This window comes from Schistosoma mansoni, chromosome W, assembly GCF_000237925.1.
Source record: "Schistosoma mansoni strain Puerto Rico chromosome W, complete genome".
NCBI lineage: Eukaryota > Metazoa > Platyhelminthes > Trematoda > Strigeidida > Schistosomatidae > Schistosoma > Schistosoma mansoni.
This window is the reverse complement of record NC_031502.1, coordinates 40,629,621-40,646,630: the sequence shown is the minus strand read 5'-3', so window position 1 is coordinate 40,646,630 and position 17,010 is coordinate 40,629,621. Positions and strand designations below refer to the sequence as shown.

At 30.4% G+C, this 17,010-nt stretch overlaps 1 protein-coding gene across 1 annotated transcript in view; it reads left to right on the top strand.

The window, feature by feature from the left end:
- Positions 1-2,520: 2,520 nt before the first annotated feature.
- Smp_135400 (putative alanyl-tRNA synthetase) overlaps positions 2,521-17,010 on the top strand; it is a gene marked incomplete at both ends in the record, with an annotated part of 61,892 nt that continues 47,402 nt past the window's right edge. The window contains 4 exons of the mRNA XM_018789700.1: positions 2,521-2,531; positions 10,688-11,028; positions 12,223-12,704; positions 15,116-15,467. Coding sequence (XP_018655116.1) covers positions 2,521-2,531; positions 10,688-11,028; positions 12,223-12,704; positions 15,116-15,467 — 1,186 coding nt within the window. The remainder of the gene's footprint in view (positions 2,532-10,687; positions 11,029-12,222; positions 12,705-15,115; positions 15,468-17,010) is intronic.

The window sequence follows — 17,010 nt, the reverse complement described above, 5'->3', positions numbered from 1 at the left end:
AAATTTTCAATTCTATATTCTTTTTTTTTAACCTAATGTAAACGTGTAATGTAACTTCACTGTAAATTAATGTAGATTTCTACATAGTGAAATCATAGTTATCATTACGATTGAACTTGTAATTCATTCATCCTATTCAATGTTTAATATTCAAACAGAATTTAGTATATACACTGATATAACAGTTCGTCTTAGGCAATCCTTTTTAACAGCGTTGTATAGATCACATTAGTATGTAATGAGAATACTGATATCACACATTCATTCTACTGTTTCTGAATTTTTTTTGAATATTAGGCTCATGTATGTTGACTATTATAGTAGATCCTAGTGTTATATATTGAACGCATCAAAAACAACCTATTGGGGTCAGAGATTGATGGTTAGATTGATTGATTGCTTGTGTAAATTTTTCAATCACACCTTCGTTTGAGTCACTATTACACTATGAATAGGAGAATGTCGATTCTTCACATTTTTTGGATTTAAAAACAAAAGTTAATGGCTTGCTAATTGATAATCATAGCGAGACAGATTGTTGGGACTAATAAGTCATTAATAATTGACGCTTCTTTTCTGTTTTTATATTTTCGCTCCGGTAAATTCTCTCATTCTTAAACTGTCAATCAGAAATTAACTAATGAGTAGTCACATGTCCTTTATAATGCAGATTTATAACTCATATGATTGTACACACGTGAACTACAAGATTGCAATATACACCTATGGCGAAGGTGAGATATCTGTCTCTCAGTTAAAAGACGATTATACTGCTCAGCAGTTCGTTTTGTTTTACTTTACGGCTTCTAAACGTGGTAATTCAGGGTGGAGGATACCTGCAAGTTACTAGTATTTGATCACAAATATCTTAGAAATATTGCTAATTATTACCTTTTGCTTCTTTATCAAGTAGACGGTTATCTTTAGCTTTTATTCTGTAGATTATTACTAATTACTTCCTATATTTATTACTCAACGTAAGCTCTTCATGATTCTTGATTACTTTGCTAAATAATGCAACCCCTTTTTTACTTAATACTTGAAAACTTTAATTAGCCTGGAATAACACCCTTCCATCTATAAATTATTATTTTCAATACTTAGAATCTTTTGATAATTTGAACTATATTATACAACACCACTTCATTTTCGTTGACTTTCACTTGAATAAGTTTGAATATTTTTGATAATTTTGTAAAGTTTCTCTATTTTACCATAGACCACTACACGTAAAAAATTACTGATAAATACTATTGTACAACTTCCTTCTAGTCTGAGCCATGTTGGCAGATGAAGACTACTTGGCTGGGGTCCGCACGACTATCGTAATCAATGGTTGGAGACTCTGTGTGACATGGCTCAGAATTTATCACAATGGCGTAGGTGTATACACTCTTTATCCTCCCTTAAACCTTGAGATTAAAATTGCTTCATAACTTTCTTCCTTCCTATACTATGTCCTTATATACAACCTATCTTTTATATATTACCACCACTAAAGTAAATACTTCTATGAATCTGGTGTTCATCTTGTTGTGCTAACGAGGTATGGCAACTTGGACCGATGCATAAATATGCCTGGTCCTACGTTGTAGCTGACTGACTGTCTGACTGTACAACTTCAGTAAATGATATCTTCAAAAAATAATTTTCTTTGCTGAAGCAGTTTCATTCTTTTAGATGATTAGCATCTGTTCCATACAAGTATTGCTTTACCACTTAAAACAATTGTGAATAATATATTTTGAGTTTTATTCTATTTTGGATTCTGTCTTTTTTTCTTTTATCTTTTGCTCTTTTGCATAATTAAACATGTTGTACTTAGGTAGTTTTGTTTAATCTATATAATTATGACATAATAGCTATTTAAGAAGTTATCTAAACAATTATTTACTTGAAAATGTTGTACAGTAATTCTTTAACATTATGAAGTGATTTAATTGTTGAAGATTATTATTTCAAATCATGTTCAGATTTCTTCATTCAAATTTCTATTCGAATCATACTGTGACATTCTGAAGATTGAACTTTTGACCTTTAATCGAAAGCTAATAACTAGTGTATTGTAGCTATTAGTTTAGTTCGTGATTTAGTCGTTATTTTATCTTAATAATCATAAATTCTAGTTGCTTAGGCTTTTCTAATGTTTGATCTCTGTAATATAGATTGTGTCATTTGTTTTCTTATTGTCAGTCAGGGTGCATCACATTTTCACTGAGTTTATTTACGCATAAGAACACAACAATTTCATTGACACATTGATGAAAAAACAAGGACTATCGTTAGTGAAAAGATTTTTCTTTCCGACAATATTTACTGAAGTCCTACAATCATATGTATATTTATTTACAATATATATTTTATATTGGAAAATCGAGTATGGTTTTGTTCCATCATTTTCGGTAATATTGAATGGGAAAAGGTTGTTTCTAAAAAAGAATGTGTGACGCAGTCTCACTCTCTTTCTCAATACAATATATTGTAAATAAACATACATGGAATTTTAGAGCTTTAGTAAATATGGTCGAGAAGTAAAATCTCTTCACTGACAATGGTACTTATTTCCTCCTCAATGTCGCAATGGAATCTCTCTGTTTTTATGCACATTTATATCGAGAAAATATATTATCTATTTATGATGAACAGCATTATTTTGACACTTGTCTCTTGAAAACATTCGCCTCCATTGATAATATCAGTATGACATATAATTCAAGTTATACAATAACAACTGCTCTATTTTTTTGATAATGTATGTCACTATGATTCAATATCTCACATTAATTTACTACAGTGGATGTTTTTCTTGTTAGGCTTAATGAGAATTCCTGCGAACAACTAATGTGTGTTACACTAGTATCAGAGGAAAAACAATTTTGTTTTTAATAGCAAATTATTTGTCTATAGTGTATCTGTATATCATTTCTTTCATTTCATCTAACTAAATAATATTTTGATTATTTTGCCAGATACTGAGTATAATTGAAAAACCAAATAGTTCATGATCAATCTAGTTTAGTTCATAATGAATTTCTGTTAAAAAGAAAAGATAGACTTCATGTTATAAAATGTGTTGTCTTAAAAATAAGCACAGGAGAAATGAACATTTGTAAAAGTCTGCTAATCCTTCTTATATATATATATATATAGCATGAATTATTCACCTAATGGGTTGGTGTCTGACGAAATTCAGCACGGATTCAAAAAGCTCGTTTGGCTTTTGCCATCTTACATCACCTATGGCGAAGACGAGATATCCGTCTATCAATTAAGGGACGAATATACTGCTCAGCAGTTTACTCTGTTCTACTTTACGGCTGTGAAACATGGCCATTAAGAGTAGAAGATACTCGCAGATGTCTTAGAAATATTGCTGGCATCTGCTGGGATCACCGGGTAAGTTACTTTATGTACATTAAAGTTAGTTAGTAAAGCAGATTGAAAGGGATTTTAATGTAGGATAGATAAATGAATCAGTAACTGTCATAAATAAACCCTTTATTAAATGAAGAAATTTTTAATAACACCAGTAAATTAGGTTACTTTTCGAATTGGTATTTACTCGTTGAGATGTTTGTGCTTATCTCTGGGTATCAGTACTCTTTACTAATTCTCTTAATGATTTCTTAAATTTACAGTTTAAATGTTTTTATATATTTAGATTGATCGCAATGACAGGATATTTTCGTTTAGTTTAAATAGATGCCCTTGTTGGTATCGAATTCTCTGTATTGAATTGTTTATCTCCGAACGTTTCATTGCTTTTTTGTGTACACCAAACTAGACGCTATCAAGATGAGAGCTTTTAAACAGTACTAACGGGATTTATCAAGAGGTTTGTTCATTCGACTCAAAACAATTCATCAGTATACACTATTTAGTGAGAGAACATAAACCCTTACAAATAATTATTCTCGTTATACGTTTCTTGTGATGTCCAATATTTATTGAAATAATTGTAATCATGAATAAGGTATGATCATGGGAAAGCATTTAAAAGCCCAAAAATACCAGATAGTTTTTTCGATCTGTTTTGCAACCAGTTAATATTGGAGAAGAACATTAATTTACGCTGAATTACACAGCTTCAATGTACATGAATCAATAAACAAATTTCCAATCAAACAGTAAGCATTTATTTCTTGCTTTTAGTAAAACGACTTGATTGACTGTTATTAGGATTTAATTGTATATTTATTTGACAGTCAGTTGATCAATCTAAAATGTACCATTGAATCGAAAATGTTCTTATTACTCAACTGTAACAGATTGTTATATCAGAGAATATTTTAGTGTATTTAGTACCCTTTTATTTATGTGAAAATTCATTAACATATTTAATACCTATACTAGGTCAGAGTTTTTTTTTCTTATAACAGTTATTTCAGTTAGATTAGGACGTAATTAATTGTTCCCTCACAATATAACTAAATGTAACATATGAAGTTATCATTAAATGTTTAACGAAAATAAACTGTGTTTTATCCTTGGTCACCTTTTCAACACATAAGAGTGTTCAGTAATCACTGTCTTAGTTATCGAATTTAACCTCAAAATGAACTAATGAATTTTAAACTAAACTGGTTAGATAACGATGATGGTTATATAGTCGTCAGATATTGTTGTTGGATTTAATCAATTCGCTACTGAATACTTCTGTTTTCAAGCAGAAGGAAAGTATTCAATGTTCTTTGATTCCTTATTAAATCTTTTATCGTCTATTATAAATGTGTGATTTCCTTTCCCCTGAAACTCGATAAATAGCTAGCTGTTGTATATTATTATTATTATTCCGGTCCGAACAAACAAGGTCATCTCATCTTTGTACTAATGTAATTTAAAATTATTGTTTAGTGCGTTCAAATTAATTTTCTGGTTAAATCAAATATCTATTATTATTACCATGATTATTTTATGTCCAATTGAATGATGCAATAGAGAATGGCAGAATGAAATTTCTGGTGTAGACGTTATAGTTTGTAAACTTGTTTCAGATTCTCGTCTTTGTTTTTGTCGTACTTTTAGGTAATGACGTCATAATCGTTTGTATTTATTCATATGAAAAACTTTGCATCCATGGTCTCGATAACTGCTTATTGCCTATATATATATATATATATATATATATATATATATATATATATATATATAAAGTTGTTAGATTAGAGCGAGTGACTTATAGTTATTGAGTGGCATATTTTAACCCGACCTCCACTCTTTTTCAAGTAGCTGACTTGAAATCATTCAGACCTTATACAAAATTTTCGATGCTCATAGACGACTACACAAATCTGTATTTGGTGAATGATAAGCGTAATTTTACAGGTTTACTTTTAATTCCTATTAGTATATTTCTTTCCATTATTGACCTATGCCCGATAGGGAATCTTGAATTAGTAGTATTGGATTGTTTGGATTTTTGAATTTTTCTGGAATTATTCATATCCATAATAGGATACTCTATGATATACAAACATAAGATTGAAAGTTTCTATCTGGCTTATTAAATGGTTAAATATAATGTATTGCTGGTTGGCTAGAAAATTTTCAAATTAATTAAAATTCATTTTTTCCAACAACACAAATGTGGCACTTAGATGCTAGACAGCGACTTCCTAACAGTTTATTAATTCTTCTATGCTTGGGTTCTGAACAGCAAAGATAAAGCAGAATTTGTGAAATGAAGCTTTATTTCCAAGGGTAGTTTATGTACAGTAAATAAGGGTATTTGTAGGTTTGTAGGTAGCCCTAACTTTTTGTAAGCTGCTGGAAACACAGCTTAGTGGCCACATAGGTGATTATCCACTAAGGATGTGACACATATTCATTTATTCTTCTATAATTTTCTGGCAAGTTTCCACTTGATTCTGACTGAACAAAATGTTTTCAGCTTTCCTCCTGATTCTTAAGGGTTTTGTTTTATTGAAACACAAGGGATCTCAACACACATCTTACACAACCAGTTTTTAAGCTTTACCATACTCGAAATTTGTAAAACATGTAAACGCATCCGTTCAACTCTAACACCAAAATGGTTTATTTCAACATAAAATACAGTATCGTGTTTCTATCCTTACTACTATTTTTACTGAAATTCCTATTTATCATTGTTCAACTATGATCCTACCTCGAATCCCCGTCCCCCTCCCAACCCTCGATGAAATTAAATCAATCACATGTGAACTGAAATACATGATAGATATATTTTCAAATAAAATACCAGTACAAATATTTGTTGTTGTTTTTTCTACTTTTGGAATTATTGAAGTAACTGAAGAGTCTGTTATAACCTCATCTATAAAAGAGAATAAAATAATGCTAAAACTCAAATGAAAATGGTTAAATCAATTAGCGAATTAGAAACAATGCGTAGTTTTTTTTGTTTTACTTAATGTTCAACAATCAATTAATCAGTTGTTCTATATCATTTGTCATTTCTTCGGCATGAATGTATATATTTTTTTTATTTTCATTGTTTCTTTTTTTTCCAACAAAAAATAATGAAAAAAAACAAACATTGAAACAATTTTAGTAAATGAAAATCAACCGGTGGTCACTTCATTTTATCGATTACGATTAAAATGTGAAAAATATTGTTGGGCTCGTATGTTAATTTTTTATTGTAAACAATCATATTATCATTTGTCAAATACATCATCAATATCTACAAATAATCGATTAAATAATTATCAATATCCAATGAATGAAATATCAAATTATTGTATGAATTTTAATGAACATTATATGATAAAAAATGATAAACATTTTTCATCATCTGAATTAGGAAATTTTGATGAATTAAATTCTTTTGATAAATGTACATCTTCAGAATTATTGGTTTGTTGTCATCAATTATCACAGTAAGTTATTATTTCATAATTAATTATTTGATAGTTATCGTATGTTTATGTGAATTTATTGTATCAAATGTTAAAGTTTAGTTCAGAAATCTGTGCATCATTGAAACTTTAATAATTAACCAAATGTAACTTGATCTTTATGTTTTAAAAGAGATATGTTTAATAGTTGAGATCATGAGTCAATTAAAGCTAGACCACCATGAAAAACCTGGAAGCACTGGATGGCCGTTTCGTCTTATTGTGAGACTCCTCAGCAGTGTGCATCCACGATCCCGCTTCGCGAGATTCAAACCTAGGATCTATCAGTTTCGCGCGCGAGCGCTTGACCTGTAGACCACTGAGCCGGCATTTGATATTTATCAACATATGCTCACTGGTGACTGACTTCAAGAGGTATTTCCTGGAGTTCTAGTGAGAAGCAGTGACCAGTGAAGTTCAACCTAGTCTGTGGTGAGATAGGAACTCAGTGAAGACAATAATGGATGTGTCGTTCAATTTCGTGTATTGGTTGAAGTTATACATTAACACCGTTAGATGCTGGCCGGCTCAGTGGTCTAGAGGTTAAGCGCTCGCGCGCGAGACGGAACAAAGGATGCGCCTCGCTGAGGAGTTCCATAATAGGACGAAACAAATATCTAGTGCTTCCAGGTTTTCCATTGTGGTCTACCTTCAATTGACTCATGACCTCAACTATTAAAATATAAATTAAAAGCAACTTATCATTTGTAAGTCACACTTTGTGTAATATTTAAGTACACTAAACACTTTTCCAAATCATAGAAATTATATTAGAGTACAAGTTTATAATTCGTTTATTTCGCTAAGTTTATATTTTTACATCTTAAACAGAAATGTAAAAACAAAAAAATTCACCATATATTTAGCATTTATAGCGTGACATTTTTCACAAATAATTCATTTTCTTTTCCCTTTTTTTTCATAATACTTTAACCTTTACTTGTACATCGTTTTCATTAATTCCATTATAATTCTATCTAATTTAAACTTAACAGGTGACATGTTTGATCATTTTCTACATTTTTTTCGTTCTTTCTAATTAAAATATGGTATTTTGAAGAAGAACAACATAGAACACACCTTTTTTTTAAAGCAGAGAGACAGAGAGAGAGAGAGAAAAAAGAACAAAAACAACAACAAACCAGAGGAAAATAATAGTCAATGTTACTTCTTGTTATTTCATATTCAATTATTCATATGAAATTATTTTTTTTTATTAAATGATAACGTGTGACTTAATTTTTGCGGATAAGACCATTATTTTTTGTTTGTTTTTTTATTTGTTTGTTTATTCGTTATTGTCATAATCATAGACTATGTTTTCACGTGGAATAGATTCATTCATTATTTTCAACAAAAAAATTTTTTTCTACAAATGAAGATGAAAAAATTTCTTCAATAAAATTAACTAATTGTAATGAATCCGTGTCATTTGTTCGATTTCTAGTTTTTTTTTGTTATTATATAATAGAAAAGTTCAAATAATTTTTCGAAATAAATCATTAATATATTGGTAATATCCCAATGAGTAGAAAAAAAATTAGATTTTCTGACGTTTCATGACTCAGGTATGACAACTTGGACCGATGCATATGTGTGCCTGATCCTACGTTGTAGCTTACCGACTGACGTGATTCAGTGTAAGCCACTTCTTGGTTATTTGTTCTCTGAAGAAGCGGCTCAAACTGAGTTACGAAACGTTGGAAAATCTAATTTTTTTCTACTCATTGGGATATTACAAATATATTGTTTATTTACCCGATGCTCAAATTTATTCAAAATTATCAAATCAAAACTTGTTAACTATACCTACAATTTTTCGAAATATTTATTCATGTAAATAAAATAATATTCATAACAATTTACTCAATGCTTAATTTATTCGAAATTATTAATGTTATTGGGAAATGAACCGGATTAATGCATGTTATGTGCATGATTGTGGCGGTGCACGCTGATTGGCTAATTCTAAACCAATCAGCTCTGGCAAATTATTGGAGAAACATATAGAAGCTTCTTATGCATATACTATAAATATATGAACGTTTTTCTAACAATTGATTGCTGTTCACCTACCCTTGTTATTTTGAATACGATTTCGTTCTTGTTCAACGTGTTCTGATTTTTAGGGTCTTGTCGAGTGTTATTGTATGAGAATGCTAAGCAATAGGAATAGCTGGGTCATTTATTAGCAAAAACAAATTATAACAATTAAGTTAAACCTTAATAATGATACTTAATTATTGGTGTATTTTTTAATGATAAATAACAGTGAAATTATTATTTTCATGATACATTTATACAATTAAATCATTTCATTTATTTGTGTGTGGTCTGTGATACTGCCCGGTTGCCCAGACCGAAGCAGGGTCAATTAAATCGTGTGGTGCATATATATATCTGATGCCCCCTTGTCCGAATATTTATGTGTTTAAATAAATAAATAAATAAATAATACAATTAAATCTTGTTCAACTCTCTAAAAATTCATATTCAGAAAGTCATTATTTCAAATTATTATTCACTGATCAATATCATATATTCTTTTGTTGATATCCGTTTTCTTTAAAACTTTCATAATAATGAAACTCATTCTTGTTATTACATTAAAATATATAATGACTTTAGTTTATTAATTAAGTTTTATGATTCAGAATTTCTAATATTTTTCTATATTGATTCTTCCATTCTATTTTACCTATGTAACCTAATTTAACAATTCAATATAAATAGAATTTTGGCTAACTATTTACTATAATAATCAGTCAACTTTTTGTATATTATTGTTAATATAATATAGTTGAAACCAGTCGGTATAGACACCATCTAGTCTGAATTCCGTAGATTATATCTTAATCAATCTATAACAAATTGAAATTTATGTAATTTGGATTAAAAACTGTTGCATGTTTACGTTAAATGTTAAAGTAAATTTGTGAACTAATGGTAGTAACAATGTGGTGAATGTTACTTACAAGATGGCTTATAAATGTTATGTATCGGGACGTCGCGTGGAAGTTACTATAGTCGAAACCCATAGAAAAGAGTTTCAGGAGGTTTAAAAGAACAGCGTATCCAGAATACTTTGGAGATCGCGAGGGAAGACAATCTATAATCAGCTTGGATTATAGAACACACAACAAAATGCAAATGGTTGACTGAAGACTAAGTGTATATATTGCATAAACGTTCTGTAATTTTGGGGATATGTAGAATAATTTCACTAGATAAACACTCCTTCTACCAGTGGTTTGTTCCTACATTAGTAGTAGTTATACTAGAGTATTCGTCTTCTCACACTGCTTAACAATTTTGTTCAAGTTATAATTGATTATATTTATCCACACAAATATACATTGTCATAAAGAGTTCATAAATGCAACGAAATGACAATACTTCTCAGTAAGATAAACAGAATGCTATATATTAGTATATAATCGAATAAACTGCGTATATATTCAGGTTAAACTGAGTAAACATGACAGAACAAAATTCAGGTTAAAGTATACGATAAAATTTAGATTGAATTCATTTTAAGTATGTATGTGTGGTGCTAAGTTACATTATTCTTTGGTATATCACGACAACACTAAGTGTAAAAGATCTTTTAACCACTCAATCATATCTTAACCACTGAATATACATTCAGATTTTTATAGTTTTCAACTATTTACTTAATTGTAAATTATCAGTTTGGTATCATAGTGAACAAAACACTTCCCTTTCTCATATTTCATATTATTAATTTCTTTCTTTTTTGAAATTCGTTTAGTCTTTTTCTAAAAAATAACAATTTATCTTTTCAACAGTTTCTATCATTGCAATGATTTATCGGAAAGTTCAGTGACTTTTGAAAAAGAGATATCTAATCAACTCAATGTTTTCAAACAACCTCAATTCGAGTTAATTAACTGTGAACATTTACATGGATATAATGACTCTACGTCTGATTCATCAATATTTACATCTCAATTATTAACAACAACAACATCAACTAGTCAACAAAACCTCATGACAAAGTCTAATAATAATAGTGATATTAATAATAATGATAATAATAAAACGAAATATAAGTATGAAACTACTAATTTTGTGTCTGATTCATATGAATCACAATGTGTCTCAGTTCCAGCATCATCTTATGTTCAAGGTTAGTCAGCTGCTTTCGTACAAAATTTACGGTTTTCGTATATTTCTAAAAAAAATCTGTTTCAAAATTTGTGTTTTTACCCATTCACAACAGGAATATTAAAAGTTATTACATGACACTGGATATGTTTTTTTCTTCGTGTCCTACTAGAATGTAGCAGTGGCCTAGTGGTTTAGGCGTTCGATTTTCAACCTCAAGATTTTAGGTTAGAACTTCACTCCACCTTCGGTTTAGGCAACCAGGTAGTTTCAATAGTTCATACATACCCAAGTGCCTAATGGATGAATTAATTGAAAGAAACTAACTGCTATTTATTTCATTTTTTCTTACCATATAGACAGACACTAGTCTGCACAATGATTGTTTTCTACCGAGTTAGTTGTGTTCCATCCTGTCTAATTGCTGTTTTATTGTTCTCCATTCTAAGCTAATCAAAGTGACTAGTATGAAGCGATATGAATCGTATATTAAATCAGTGATTATCAGAGTCGAATAATTGAACCACCTATATGCTAACTTCCATTTTGAAATCTCCCTCTAGCGATATGTGATGAAATGGTAAACTCCAATACTATATTTTCACATTCTTTGTTTTTTAACCACATCTTTGTGTATGTTAAGTAAAAATAATACCTGTAGTAAACAAATCTTCGTCTTATAATTACTGTGACTTTCTCTTTCCTTTATGTTCTAAACATTATACACTATTTAGTATACACAAATACCATTCATCTCAAATATAAGAAACTGTACTACACTGTTTCACATTAATCAGTTATGTCTAGATATGAGTTATACGAAGTATAGTTTATGCCATCAATCTTGTGTAAGCAACTATTGCAAACACACTAGAACTCTCGCGTCCGCTCATTGAATCAGGATTGTGGTTTTTCAATTTATGATATCAAGAAATATTCATTATTACTTTTAAATCAAATAACATTACGGGTCAAGTCTCTCGATTAGATTTTTTGGAGTTAGATGTTAGATCTGAAATAGTAGTGAGTTCTTTTGAAAAGTTCCAAATTAAGATAAAGCAGTCTCCTAATGATCTTCATTCGACTATATCCTAGCTTCAATTGAATTCTCAGGTTCTAGCTACTTCAATAATTTTTCTTCTAGAAAATATCTTCCTTTATTCTAGAAAATATAGAAATCAAATTGACTATTTGTTCGCTATTATATTTTATTTAGGCTATTCTATATTCCCGTCAGATGAACCAAATCAATTGGATGAATTGATTTCATCATCTTCGCCATCTAATGAAAAGGAAATATCGTCTGGATCATCATTTAATTCATCCATTTCTTTATCGCCCTCTCAACATTTTCAAAGTTATGCTACTACATCACCAGAAAAGAACATACGTATTACAAATGATCAAGAAGGTTTCACTTTGAGCACAATCGGACTGAAAATGAAATCAGATGACCATCATTTGTTCAATCATTCTGAACATTCTGTTGTCGCTAATCTTACTAATACTATTTCTGATTTAACGAAGAAAAATATTACAAATTTATCTTGTTCAACTACTAAATTGTGTACCCATAGTTCGTCTTCACTCCAAGATGTAATGTATAATAAGTTTGGTAATTCATGTTCGACAACTACAACGGATTCTAGGATGAATCCTATGGTTAGTTGTAATGTGGAATCACAATCAACAAGTCAAGTAAGTTTATTCACTATTCTATGGTATTGCAAAATTCATATTCAACATATCTTTAAGATTCAAGTTTCGAAGTCTATACAGTCAGTATACATCAAACTGGTATATAAACTGTTATATTCATACACTTCGAGCAAATCAGTTGTTATGTGAACTCAGTAGTCTAATAGTGGATAATACATTGGTATTTGTAATGAAAAGTACTGATTTCGAGTCTCACTGTGAACACCAAACCCAAGTACGTTCAGCTAACAAGTCACAAACAGAAAGAAACACGCCTTACGAATCCCACAGCTAACCACAATCTAACTTTACTAGAACTTATAATTGAGTGGCGATGTCAAGGCAATCCACTAAGGATGCACATATTTCAATAGAGACTGGTCATTTGCAGTATTGAATGGAAGCAATAAGACATTACAAATTATATTTAATATATCCTTATCAGTTCCCAAGACTTAAAGTATTTGAATATAGTTCTATATACATTGAAATCGACATTTTATCATTATAGATACAACAGTATGGGAAGATAAAAACAGACAAATCATTCATTATTTGAAGTACCAATATAAATGTTTTCGGATTCGCTTGATCAACCCAATAAATTATTAATTCAACTTACGTTATTTAAAATACTACAGTGGTTATTATCTCCTTGTTTATTATTGTTGGCAGTTCTTTTTACTGATTTGTAGCACTTTAGGGAATAAATTGTGAGTAGCATATATAAGAGCATGTAAACTACTTTTACCCAATAAATTTATATCAGTGTTTATTGAGAATTAAAAGTTATTTTATAGATTGACTTTAATCATACAGTGACTTTTTTGTACAAAAGCTTACTGTATGGTCACTACTTTTTCGAGTTCAATTGGTAATTAGCTTGAATCTGTTTCTTCAGTAATTAAAAATAATCTGATAACACTATACCACACTTCTCTTTCATCTGTATTACTCATAGTTAACATCAGTATGTTGGTATTACTACTGATAACAGCTAATAAAATCAGGCTTTTAAGTTTACTAAAATATATATAATATATTGCAACCTAAACAATAGTAAATATCATTCACACATATCGTATTACTTTCCGTTTATCTGAGTGTATGTTCATGATAATGGCGTGGAGCATGTTTTACATTTTGAAATATTTGTCAACGAAACTCTATAAGTTCAAAGAATAGCTTTACCCAAATAATTTCTTTTCGTTTGTGGGTTTTTTTTTCGTGAATTCAGGATTTCAGGAACTAAGTGTCTAGATAAATTATTTATTAAAACAAGAAATAGAAACTACAATTCCTGGCGAGACCATCAAAGAATTACTACTTAAATGTACTATGAATGTACATTTCAAATTCAATGGCAAAATCTGTAAACAAATATATGGCGTCTCATTAGGTTCACTCCTAGGTTCCATATTGGATGATATTTTTCTCTCTAAACTAGAACACGACCCACTAGCACAACAGATTGGAAAGTTTTCATTTTGCTGCCGGTATATGGACGATACGTTTATCCTTTGTAACGACTATACTGGCTTGATAGAAACACTTGAGCGATTCAATACAGTTCATCCGTCCGTAAAATTCACATGTGAGTAAGAAAATGGAGGTGGAATGACCTTTCTAGATGTTCTACTTACAAGGATAAAAAACGGGTCATTAAGAAGAATCATAAACAAGAAAACTACTTGGACGGGCGAATATACAAACTTTCTTAGTTTTGTTCCTTTACAATACAAAAGGAACATGATTAAGACACTGCATCATAGAATGAAAACCATATTCTCTCTAGATGCGGTCGAAGATGAAACAAAGGCATTGTAAACTACCCTGAAAGAAAACGGATATCTGGAGAAATTCATAAATAAAAACATAGCCAATGAAAGAAAGCATAAAGAATGCCTAACCGTGAATAAAAAACCTCTGTATATACGCGTACAATTCAGAGGCGATGCGCCTAGTGAAATGCTAAGACGGAAGTTATGCAGACCAATACAAAGAACTTTTAATACTGGTAAACTACACACGTTCAATGATCACTCTGAATTTGGAAAATAAATTACCTAGACTAGCCACTTCTTTTTGTATCTATCAATTCAACTGTTCCTGTGCAGCAAGTTATATTGGCAGATGTTCTAAGAATTTGTATATTTGGGCTCGTGAGCACCTCCCAGTGTGGTTAAGCAAAGGTGTAGTTAAAACGGTTAATAGTTCCATTTTAACGCATTTAATTCAGACGGGACATACAGCCAATATGCAGCAATCTTTCGCAATAATGTCGTTTTAACTTCTATTTTTCTTTAGGAAAATCCTTCAGTTTTCTGTTTTACTCATTTTGTATTAGGAATTTGTTTTTCACATTTCTAGCAACAATAATCCCAACTGAAATTCTTGTTAAATTACTTTAGGCATTCAAACAAATTTTACCCAATAAACTATTCAGTTTTTCTAAACAATGTCAAAATCAGAGGAATCCATTTAACTACAATCTACCCAATAATATAAAAATGCCTAAATTTCCAAATTGCGGTCATTATCATCCGTACACGAATTGTCATAGCATTCGTTTCAATCACTCAGATTCAAAACGTTTTCTTCAAAAGCCACATATTGAGTCAAGTAATACTTCCATGAATATTTTTGATTATTCACCAAAGGGTTATAAGTCAACATTTCTTCCACAAGCTCATATTTGTCCAGTATTTAATGATGTTGTCCATAAAGAACCTGACGATGTGTATCTTGTTCCTCCTAAAAAGCGTGAGTTCATAGATATATGATATTAACATTTAATATAATTCATATATTTTTATTTGTTCCATTACTCTTCTCTCTGAATAAAAGTCAAACTGCTTCAGATTAATTTTGTTTTTTGCAAGTAGCTTTTAGGATCATAAGTTTATAAAATACAGACTTCCTGCTGTTATTAGTTAGAAATTACTGTGAATACAAGACTTTCAACCGTACGATTGTGATTTAGTATTTCACTTATATCGGTTTAGAAAGTCAGGTACTAACACTAGAAAATACACAGTATGTCTTTAACTCAAATCCACTAACGTTTGCGTAGTTACTGAGTTATATCTACCCAATGTCATCCAACTGTAATCTACCGTGTACACATAATCGGGTTTTATCAACATGTCGCCCCCACCCCAACTCTCGAGACACATTCCAATAATAAAAATAATACACTTGTTTTAGTTCTGTAATGATAAAGTTAGATTACTCAGAAATCCGCATGTGTATTTATTTACCCATATGTATAAATTATGCAGATTGATACGCAATTGTATTTATAATACGAATTCCTAATGAAGAACAACTATGTATCAGTCCACTTAGCTCTTAATATTCATTCATGATATAAATAAGATCCACTCACTAACGTTTATTACCGCTGGTTGAGCAAAGGCCGCCAACCAGCAATCTCCAACCAACTCTGTCCTAGCTTCTTCTTTCCACTAGTTGACAAGTGCTGTTCATTTTTTATGTCTGCCTCCAATTCTTTGCGCGACGTGAATTTAAGTCTACCTATTTTCGTTTCCCTTCAAGATTCCAAGCTGGAGCTTGACTCTTGATGCAGTTATAATAAAATGTTCATCTTAAACGTTTTAATATTAGCCTGTTTAAGGATTCATTCGACAACCTTTGAAAATTATAAAAATATCTGGTCTTTCTACAAATTGTTTTAGATCTTTCGGTTAGTTGTGTTTTTTTTCATCTCAAAGAATATTATCTAGAGACTCTGTAAAAAGTTGATCATAAGGTTGAAACCAGAAAAATTTGTGGTGTTGAAATCGTGGTCAACAAATTCGACGAACAGGTGATACAATGACAATTAGTAATCTCTAATAACAATGACGTAATTAACTAGTAAGCAGTTTGTAAAAAGCCTAAAAAAATATCATTAGCATGAGCTTTCGCTTAATATATCGGTGAGTATATGCTACTGCGCCGTTAAATATGATTTCGATAGTACACTTCTGAATCAATGAAATTAGCGAGAGTGAGACTCGGACAATCCATTCAAAAGAGTTTATTACACTCCCTTACCACATTGAAATAATTCTAAAGCAGTTATATAAATGAACACCCCCAATCACGACTTTTCGGTTACTGTTGAATGAAACAAAGCGACTATCAGTAACTTGCATTGTTACTTTATTCAGTATGTTAAACTTATGGCTTTGGTATGACGATCTTTGAAGTTTGAAAGTCATACAAAAGCTAACTCGCGGCACTTCAGAACGAAACCAGATATTTTTACTCGAACTTAGTAACGCGTGAGTTGTACTGATTA